Raw genomic sequence first — 11133 nt, 5'->3', positions numbered from 1 at the left:
TCAAATTAAATAAATACATAATTGAGTCATTAATCATACAGTTTATTATATTTAATTTAATTTTTATTTTCAAGGAATCTTTTAAAATTGTGGAGCTGCTTATTTTTCAGCAGATGCAATGAGTAAATACATCAATTTTCCCCTTGTGGACATTTGGAATGATTTTATTTGTAATGTGGTTGCAAGATTACTTCCAGTTGTAATGGTCTATAATCTATTGGCTATTGTGATTAATGTGTACTGGGCCACAGTGGAGTTTTAGACCAGAACAGAGGGAAGAAGGGGAAATAGGTTGGAATGAATCATGGAAAAGAATTGATTAAAAATGTGTAGACTAATTTAGCTGTAGGAGTGATCCCTCAAGATAATGTTTGGTATATCAAATCAGAATAGAAAAGATGTTCTTTAAAATTGCCTTGATTGAATGTGTGATCAGCTTCTGAGATCCTGGGAGTGAGTAGGAAAAGCAGCAGGACTAAATCTTTCAGCACATGACCTCGTCTTGAATGGTCCATTTGTATTATAGTAAAGAGACAGATTAACTAGGGAAGTAGATAAAACAAGGCCCCAGATTCCAGAGGCAATCTGAAGAGAAAGAGTGTTTTAGAGGATTAAGGTTTTAGAGGATGGGACAGGAACTCAGAGTAAGATCTAGCCTCAGGGTGTGAATTACAACCCTAATCAAAAACTCAAAGGAAAAGGACAATAGCAAAGCAAAACCCAACAGTTAGAGAAGTAGTTTATTGAGCACAAAGCAGACATAGAAAACTTCAGGCAGCAATCCATTGGCATCAGTAGGAAATGAAAACCATTAACTTTTAATATATCTTTTAGACAGTTTAGCTGACTAGATATATTGTCAAAGTTTACGCACAAAACTACCACGTTTGTTGACTGCAGGCTGCTCTCTGTTGTGGTGTTTACTTCTAGCAGAGTTACTACCCTGGAAAGTATTAAATGTGATCAAACTCTGAATACAGTGCTAAGATATTTTTGGATAGCAACAGATTTATACACTAACCCAGGGCTGGCTAACATCTGCCATGGCACAGAGTATTTACTATCTAGATTTATAAGGGAATTGGATCTCCCATCCCCACTTCTTCCTAATGTTCCTTTCGGAACCACTAACCAGTTCACAGAAAACGGCACAAAATAAACCAAGAATAAGGCTCATATCAACAGTATCACCTTCCAACACTGGCACTGGTTTCATCGAGATCAGTGGTACAACAATATTTTTATGGTGACTGAGGATGTAGCTCACTGGATAGATACTTTTCCTACCATGCAGAAAAGCCCACAGCACAACCCCTAGCACCACAAAAAGCAGAATGTTGTGACACAAGCCTTTAATCCCATCAGTTGGAATGGGACATAGATATGGAAAGAAATCTTCCACACACTGAGTATAAGGTCATCTTGGGTTTAAAATCATGTTAAGATCGTGTCTTGAAAAACAAATCATGTGAGTGGATTCTAGTTCATCACTGAAACCCACGAGTTCCTAATAGAGACATTTTTGTTTGTTTATTTATTTGTAGTGGTGAAAAATAAACTCATGGCTTTATGCATGCTAAGAATGCTCTCTACAATGCTTGAACACTCACAGTCATATGATGTAGATTTGTATTTAGAAATTTACCAGAGGACCTGGCAGCAGTCTCCCCACACCTGCAGCCATCCCCCCACCACATCTCTGACCACCTGAGCTTTGGCCCTGGCTGCCCCTGGAGAGGTGAGTTTCGGGGTCAATGGCTAGGGTGTATAGCTCTCTGGACCCTAGCCCCCAGAGGCACATTCCATACCCCATCCCCACCCAGCTAGGCGCCAGGGACCTGGGAGCAGTCTTCTGCCACCCGCAGCCATAACCCACCTCACCTCTGGCCATTGGGGCCTTGGCCCTGGATGGCCCTGGAGAGGTAAGAATCTGAGTTCCTAGCTGGACAGCACTGCTCTTCTGCTCTCCGTGCCCTTGCCCATGGAAGAATATCCTGTTCCCCATCTCCAACCACCAAACCCCAGAAACCCCAGAGCACCCTCAATGCCGGCAATCATCCCCTACTTCTACCAGAAGCATGGCCCCTACCTGCTCCAAGAGGAAGAGTGACCACCTAAGCCACAGGCCCCACCTGTATCAATTGGAGGAAAAGAGACCACCTAAGGCGCATGCCCCACCTGCACCTCTTGGAGAAATAGATGGGTGGGTTCCAAGGCAAGAATATATTCAACAACCTAAAGAGCAATATGGAAACACCTGAACCTAGTGGTCCTATAAAAGGAAGACCTAAAAATCCTAACCCAGAAGAAGCAGAAGAAAATGAACTTAAATACAGCTTTCTGAATATTATAGAAACTCGAAGAGGAAATGAAAATTTCCCTTAAAGAAATGGAGGAAAAGACAAACAAAAAATGGGAAGAAATCAATTAATTTCTTAAAGAAAGCAAGGAAAACCAAGAAAAAACCCAAACAGGTGAAATGAACAGTTTAAACTGTTCAAGACTTGAAAACTGAAGTAGTCAATAAAAAGAACTGAGGGAATTTGGGAAATGGAATATCTGGGTAAATGAACAGGAACTACAGATGCAAGCATAACCAACAGATTGCAAGAGATAAAAGAATAGTAGTTGAATATATGATAGAGGAAATAGATTTGCCTAAAGTAATTGTGGAGAGGATGCTTGCACTGTAGGCAGATTGAGGACTACCTTAAATCTCATCATAGAACCTTCATCCAGCAACTGATGAAAGCAGATGCAGAGATCTAAAAATGAACCCTGGACTGAGATCCCAAAGCCCAGTCGAAGAAAAGGAGGAATGATAATATGGAAAAAAGGGTCAAGACCATGATGGAGATACCCAATGGGATTTTTTTTTTTTACCTAAGTTAATGGGAGCTCACCGACTCTAACCTGAATCAGGGGAACCAACGTGAGACCAAAGTAGGCCCTCTAAATGTGGGTGACAGTTGTGTGGCTGGGGCAGTCTGTGGGACACTGGCAAAGAGACCAGGATTTATCCTTACAGCTTGTATTGGCTTTTAGAATCCAATCTTTTTGGAGGGATACCTTGCTCAGCCTAGATATAGTGGGGAGTACTTTTATCCTGTCTCAAAGCAATGTGCTAGAATTTGTTGACTCACCATGGGAAGACTTACCCTCTCTGAGGAGTGGATGGGGGTGGGACGGGGGAAAAGGTGAAGGTGAAGGAGGTAGAAGGCTGTTAGGGAGGGAAAACTCGGATTGGTATGTAAAATTAGAAAAGATTTTTTTCTTAAAAACTAAATAAATGTCTCTTCCCTTCCCCTCATTCCATCCCCACCTCCATGCTCTCAAGTTTTGCCTGGCAATCTTGTCTGCTTCCAATTTCCAGGAGGATCTAAATATGTTTTTCCAATTTCCAGGAGGATCTATATATGCTTTTCTTTGGGTTCACTTTATTATTTAGCTTCTCTAGGATCATGAACTATAGACTCAATGTCCTTTGTTCATGGCTAGAATCCACTAATGAGTGAGTACATACCATATTCATATTTTTGGGTCTGGGTTATCTCACTCAGGATAGAGTTTTCTATTTCCATCCATTTGCAGGCAAAATTCAAGATGTCATTGTTTTTTACCACTAGTTCCACTGAGTAGAACTCTAATGTGTATATGTGCCACACCTTCTTTATCCATTTTTCCATTGAGGGGAATCTAGGTTTCCAGGTTCTGGCTATTACAAATAATGCTGATATGAACATAGTTGAACAAATGCTTTTGTAGTATGATTGGGCATCTCTGGATTATATTCCCAAGAGTGGTATTGCTGGATCCTGATGTAAGTTGACTCCCAATTTTCTGAGAAACTGACACACTGATTTCCAAAGTGGTTGCACAAGTTTGCATTCCCACCAGCAATGAATGAGTGTTTCACTTACTCCACAGAAGGAGAGTATTGGGGAGGGCTTGGGGTAGTGGGATGGTTGAGATGAAAGAAGGATGGATATGGGAGCAGGGAAAAAGATATCTTAATTGAGGGAGCCATTTTGGGGTTGGCAAGAGGCTTGGCTCTGGAGGGGTTCCCAGGAGTCCATGGGGATGACCCCAGCTAGGACCCTGGAGAGTGGATAAGAGGGTGCCTGAACTGGCCTTTTCCAATAGTCAGACTCATGAATATCTTGAATATCACCATAGAACCTTCATCTGACAATGGATGGAGGTAGAGACAGAGACCCACTTTGGAGCACTGGACTGAGTTCCTATGATCCAGTTGAAGAGCTGAAGGAGGGAGAAGACAAGCAAGGAAGTCAGGACCTGGAGGGGTTGGTCCACCCACTGAGACAGTGTGCCTGTTCTAATGGGAGCCCACCAAATCTAGCTGGATTGGGAATGAACGAGCATGGGATCAATGTGGACCCTCTGAATGTGGCTGATAATTGGGGCAAACTGAGAAGCCAATGATAATGGCACTGGGATTTGTCTCTACTGCATGTACTGCTTATTAGGATCCTAGTCTGTTTGGATGCACACCTTCCTAAGCCTGGATGGAGAGGGGAGGGCCTTGGACTTCCCAAAGGACAGGGTACCTTGCCCTCTCTCAGGACAGGAGATGGAGGGGAGCAGGGTATGTGGGGGAGTGGGAGGGAAGTGGGAGGAGGAAGTGAAATTTTGATCGGTATTATTTATAAAGTAATAAAAATATTGAAGCATGAATACAGGAGTTAATCAAATATTGTATTCCTATTCAAATATTTTTGAGACAAGGTCTTAATATAGACCCATGGTTGGCACTATGTAGAACAGCCTGGCCTTGAACTCACAGGCATGTCTCTGCCTCAGACTAGCAAGTACTGAGATTAAAGGCATGTGTTTCCATACCTCAGTCAAACTCATTTGAAATTTGATTTTGCCAAGCTCCTTCTGAATTTAAATCGATAATTTTTAACATATATGTTACATATGTTCATAACAATGTTATTGATAAAATCACATATATGTGAGTTCAAAAAAATAATATACCAGACTAGTGCATGTGGTTTTTACTGATATCTTCTTGACTTCAGTAATCTGTCGTATAAATGTAATCATACAAACTTTACTTTTGCAGGTGCATTTTCATGTTTTATATCTCTAAAATAAAGTTCAATATCATCTCCATATGTGAGAACTATGCACAAAATTCTGCAACTTTTATCTCTATTTTTGCTTGGTTGATCTGAAATCCAGTATGTTATCATTTATAAATTGGAACAATACAGACACATTATTGTTTTTGTTTTTTCTTAACTAGATTAATTTCAAAAAACTGCATAAATGATTATTTTTGTTTTATTTCCTTAGTAAGTAATGAAAATGCAGTGGTTTTGACATTTCAGCATATGACAGGAAGAAACCAAATTTTATACACTTTTGCTATGTCCTTGCAATGGCAGTGTTTTCCCATTTCAACACATTAAGAACATAAATACATTACTAATTAGTTGGATTTATATGCTGTTTTTGTAGAATATCTTCAACAAACATGCTTTTCTCTGTGTGGTCATCATATTTTGGTGTGAAATATAAAAGACTCCATGTACATATTTGCTATACAATATTATAGCAATTGCGGCAACTTTAATACACAATCGGCAGCAGAACATTCTAACAGAATCATGTGTATCACAAAGGAAGGGTTATGCATGTGTCCTAAATGTTTTCCTAAGCTAATATAATAAAAGGTAGACCCAAGCTGATGGCTAATGGCAGGTGGTTGAAATTTTGAATAGCCTAGTTCATCAATGGCTCCAGGTCAGGTGGTAGAAACTTTAGAACAGGCTGATTCAAGGATGCAGATCAGTATAGTCCCACTACTGAAGGCTGTATAGGCATTCAGGCTCCTTCTCTCTCTGGTTCCATGCTTCGTGAATTGAGAGGATACCCTCTGCCACAAGCTCTTTACCATGTTCTGCCTTGCTGAAGTTCCAAAGTAGTGCAATTAAACAAGCGTGGTGAAACTTCTAAAGCTGGGAAAGAAACTTCTCTTCCTTACTATAGTCTATTATGTCAGGCATTTTGCACAATGACAGAAGGCAGATGTCAAACAGATGTGAGAGAAAGCCTTCACGATGGTAGCATGGAAACTTTAAATTCTGCTGAGAAGAGACTGAACATTATAGAGTCTGCTTTGCCTTGAGCAGGTCATGTACCAAGAACAATGGAAACAAAATGGGGTCCAAGATGGTAAAACAAGATCATTCTATGCACTAATAAACTGTGAAGAGACAGATAAGACACAGTCTCTGAGAGACTTTAAGAAGGAACCTTGTCTTGTCTGTTCATTTTTCTGTTTACAATAATATCCCAAAACACCCCTTGGTAAATGAGTATGAAATAAAGAAAAACTGAAGGGTTACCAAGAACAATTGTCTAGAGACAAACAGAAGCTCTGAAAGTCCTCCATCTGCTTGCAAGTTATTCTCTATGGAAATCAGCTACATACCTATATTTTTAAACTATATTTTGCTTCAACATAAAAACCTTATATATTCAGTCTATGGAATCAAGAGAAAAACATTTAGTATATAAAGGGAGCATATCAAGGTGAAGTTGTGTTGGATCATAATTTTTTAAAGAAACATTTAATAATTAAAGGATATGTATCCAGGTGAAACCGTGTTGGATCATAAATTTATCCAGGATAAGTAATCCAAGTCATGTCGTTCCTCCCTGCCTCTTGTAGCATTCGTTTCAATTGAGCCTGCACATTAGCCAGTTTCTCCCTATCTAAACTGTCCTGGATTTGCCATCGCCCGTAGCAATGCACAGGGATGGGATAAATCACGCGTTTAAGCTCCATCAAGGGTGTTAAGTGCTCAAGGAGTATCATGAGCATGGACATACTAACTGGATTAGAGAAAAAGTTGAGCACTCGGAGTTGGGAACAGTGACTTAGTGCTGGGATAAGACCAGAAAATACGGAATCTGTTAAAAGGCAGTGATTAAATTCCAGATGCTGCAAGGTTCCAGAGACACACTGCAAGAGGTTATAAAAGGGCTCACAATCTTCCCAATACATTGGATTGTAGCTGATATTCAACAGCTTTAAATGGCTGGCTTGAGGGCACTCAGCAAGAAACTTGAAATCATTGTAAGAAAGTTCACAGAATGTTAGATGTAAGAATTCCAAACTGGTTGGTAGGTCTCTGCAGGGAGAAAACAGAAAATGATTTCTGAAAAATGAGGACTAGAAGAGGGGAACTATATCTGTGAATCTAGAACAAACTGTTTTGCACATCATTAGCAAATGACATGAGCTTTCACACACTTAATGTACTTGTGGGTCTGTGAGAGACACTTTACCACCCTGGAAAATGTTTTAACCTTGACAATATGTATAACATATTATAAAGTTGAGTGAAAAACTTAGTGAAAATACTATCTACTTAGTAATTACAACGTAACCAAAGGGGGAGCTAGTTCACTTGCTCAGAAGAAGGGACAGAAGGAGCAGCCAACTGGAAGCTCCCTTTTGCCAGTCCATAAATGCCAGCTGTTGTAGGAATTCCTACTGCAAGTAGCCTTTAAGTTACCCACCCACTTGGGTGTGGCCTCTTAGACTATTTATGCCATGTAAAGCAAGCATCCGCCCTCTTTTCAGGCTGTTCCCTGTTCCGGCAGAGGATTTTGATCTGTGAGTCTACCTCTAAGTAAATAACTCTCTATTGTACTCATTTCTGAGCTAGCGTGTCCTTTTAAGTGTCCTTCTTCAGACAGCCTCTCCAATCATGGTCTGAACCTTAGAGATTTTCCTCATGATGTGACATTACCATTTATGGGTGTATGAATATGTGCACCTGTGCCAGAACATAAAGTCTTTCAATTCCCCTTCTTTATCTCTCAATGGCCAGAGGAGGGCTGCATTTTTCTTTTGACATTCAGGTTTCTGGAATAAGCACAATGCCTACACATGCTCACCTGACTACGCTTTTGGTAACCCCGCTTTTCTATTCAATTACAGAAAGATACCATTCCATGGCTGTTTTAAAACTCCCAGCATTGCCCATACTGAGGCAGAAGGAGAAAGGGTTATGGGAAGCTTAAGACTATCTAAGAATTATCTCTCTAATCTTAAAAGCAGGCTACTATTGGAAACCCTGTATCTACCCTGTACCCTTACCTCAGGACAGCTTCAAGATGATCTCTGAGGTCAAAAGAATCAAAGTTGAGTTCATTAAGATGGTCCATAAACCTAAGGTGTGAGACAAAATTCTGGAAGACTTTCCCATTCAAAGAGCTACAAATGACTTTAGACAGACAAAGTCTTCTCAGGTGCACCACCCGAGCAAGAAGGTAGGTAATCTCACTCAGAGAACCCTTAAATACTGACAGGTGATCAAGGCATTTGAGATCTAAACGGTTCAGGTTGTTTCTATTATAAACACCCAATTTCTCGATTTCCAAATCTCGGCAGCACAGGTGCAAAGAACCTGAACTCTGCTCCACTTTATTCAGAAGCAGAGCCAAATATCCACGTTCTCTTAAGATATTACCACTTCTGAGAGAAATGCTCACTATTATTTCCATATTCTGATTATGGGCCTGAACCTCATGTTCAGAACTTGCAATACTATGCTGGGCCCTCATCTTCAAGACTGAGTGCTCTGAGTGAGCACAGGAGAACAAGCATGCAGGTGACTTAGTACTGATCTCCGGGCAGACGATCTTGCAGCCAGAATCCTCCCTTAAATCTAGGATCCTCAGTTTAGGGCTCCTGTAGGGAAAAGAGAACACAGACCACTATGAGGTAGAAACATTAATATAACCAAGTAACATCAATGACAACATGGAGTGACAAAATTATCTTTGTTTTTCTTTCTGTCATTTCATACATTGGCTAGCAGCAAGACTTTGTTATGCAAATACCATATCCTTTACTGTTTTCTATAATCAATTAATGCTTATAATGTCTTGGAATTCATCTATAAATAATATATATATATATCAACAGTAGCATTACTCACCTCTACTACAAAATTAAAACCCTCTGTAAGACATCAGAGTTTTTAAGATAACCTCAACTGATGTACCAACCCCCTTACATTATTTTTCTGCATTCATTATTAGCTAACTTTGGGAGATTATCTGGTCCTCTTTTGCAACAGGTTCCAGGATAATCTTTGCTCTCTTACAATATACATATTATACACATTACTATTGAAAAGCTGAGTTCTTGGCAGTAACACCTGTAGAGCATCAATCATTCCTTTCAGTTCCCTGTATTTCTTGTATGCTTAATTTTCTAATGTGGAGACAAAACAGGGTCGAGTCTTTATCATTGCTGTCAGTGTCTTCTTGTGCCTATTTATTGAGGAGACAACAGTGAACAACAGAAAAAAATTATCACTGAACAGCACACATTATTTTTCTCTTTTCCGCCACCAATCTTCAGCAGTCTTAGCACTCATGTCTTTTTTCTATGAAACAATAACACTGCAATACAAATCTGTCAACAGAGTGCTCAGTCACATACATTCCATATCCAATATTGTAAGACACTTGTTTTCAAAGTGACCTCAGTCCCACATTCTTTATCACTATGTGCACATATTACCTTTGAAAGAGTAACAGGCTGTGGTGTAACCTCCTGTGTCTTAACATGTTTCTATTATATAGTCTTACCTAGATCCTGAGTTCTGGACAGGTATGAACTGAAGACATTTCACCATGGTTGTCAGGAGTTCACGATGGGGTCCCTGCACAGTTAGTGTGCCGATATGGAGACAGGCAAAGGGCCAAACTGTCACCATTGCCTTCACTATATTCTTATGCACACCCTTAAATGCAGCAGAGAGGAGTGGAACAAAAAGCTCCTTTGGGATCTCCTCGAGAGCATGAATGGCTGCAGATTCATTACTTAGGAGTTGATGTATAGCAAGATCCAGGAGTGTGTTTGGTTTCTTGTTGTCCATCTTAATGAACCTGTATAAGGGTTGGAAACATTTAGAAAACTTGACAGATAAGCACAGAGTCTTCTTTGCAGCATGTTGACAGTATAGATAACTATTTGTAGAATAAATAAATGATAAAACAGCCACTTCTAGATAGCTCTAATTATAGGTAGAAGAAATTGGTTTTTGAGTGTATTAAGGTATATTTGTATATGAATAAACACATAACAAACCCCTTTACATATTTATGAGCAGATAAATATGTATATGTGAATAGAAATTAGGACTAGGTAGGCAGAAGTCACTTTTGGTCACCTAGATTCCAGCTCCTGATATTTGATGTCAATAGTGTATAAGCCATCACAAAAGAAATGGTAAATCTATACAAAAGTGAAAGTATCATCATTGTCTTGGAAACAGAAAATACTAAGACATCAAATTAACCGTGATTAAAGAAGAAAAATGACATTATAGCCTCTGACTATAGTTATATTTAGTTTGATCTGCCAAATAAAGCTTATCTGAACGTCCAAGAGAAGCCAACCACTGGAGAGCTCTTAACTGTATGAAATCTTCAAACTGAAAAGAGAGTGAGTTCCTGTCTCATCCTGCCTTATATTCTTCTCTAGTGTTGGTATTAGAGGCGTGTGCTGCCACTCTCTGGTCTCTAAGGCTAAATAGTGTGGCTGCTGGGATTGAAGGTGTGTGCCACTACTCCCTGGCCTGTATGACTGACTACTGTGGCTAGCATTGCACTTTGATCTTCAGCCAAGCTTTGTTAGATCATCAGCAAAATATCACTATACATGACTTGCCAAATTTAGTCACCTTTATGACATGTGAAAACACACCAATTTCAAATGATGTGGATGAAAGGAGAAATAAAACTATACAGCCACAGCCACTTAAATATTTCTAAAGAACCCAAAAAAAAACCCCAAAAATTGAGGAAAAATGCTTCAACAAATGGATCTGTTAAAATTGGTTAACTAAACCTAAATGGATGATCATTCATTCCTGTCCCTCACACCTCCAAAACTAATTCAAAATAGATCAAAGATCCTAATGTATGGTGGGACACATTCACATCTCTGTAACAAAACATGAGGAAACATTTGAAGATATAACTATACCACAACCTTTCTGAAAACAGTGAAAACAGCTCAGAAAATAACAAGAATTCATGAGTGAGATTGCATGAAATAAACAAGCTTCTGCAAGC

The 11133-nt window shown here is 39.5% G+C and overlaps 1 protein-coding gene across 1 annotated transcript; it reads right to left on the bottom strand.

Moving 5' to 3' along the window:
- Positions 1–6652: 6652 nt before the first annotated feature.
- LOC130868568 (melanoma antigen preferentially expressed in tumors-like) lies at positions 6653–9932 on the bottom strand. The gene is made up of 3 exons (XM_057760733.1): positions 9643–9932; positions 8141–8734; positions 6653–7166 (listed from the first exon to the last, which is right to left on the bottom strand). Exons 1-3 carry the CDS (start codon positions 9930–9932, stop codon positions 6653–6655), a joined length of 1398 nt encoding a protein of 465 aa, XP_057616716.1.
- Positions 9933–11133: the final 1201 nt, after the last annotated feature.

This window comes from Chionomys nivalis, chromosome X (genome assembly GCF_950005125.1).
Source record: "Chionomys nivalis chromosome X, mChiNiv1.1, whole genome shotgun sequence".
NCBI lineage: Eukaryota > Metazoa > Chordata > Mammalia > Rodentia > Cricetidae > Chionomys > Chionomys nivalis.
The sequence above is the reverse complement of the archived record's forward strand: the minus strand, read 5'-3'. Positions and strand labels throughout refer to the sequence as shown.

Bases quoted from the DNA above. Each gene is read 5' to 3' on its own strand.
- LOC130868568 (XM_057760733.1), bottom strand. From the start codon at position 9,932: ATGGACAACAAGAAACCAAACACACTCCTGGATCTTGCTATACATCAA. The intron at 8,735-9,642 runs GTAAGACTATAT...TTTTCCCTACAG, and splicing joins GTCCAGAACTCAGGATCTAG to GAGCCCTAAACTGAGGATCC. The intron at 7,167-8,140 runs GTAAGGGTACAG...TTCTCCCTGCAG, and splicing joins CATCTTGAAGCTGTCCTGAG to AGACCTACCAACCAGTTTGG.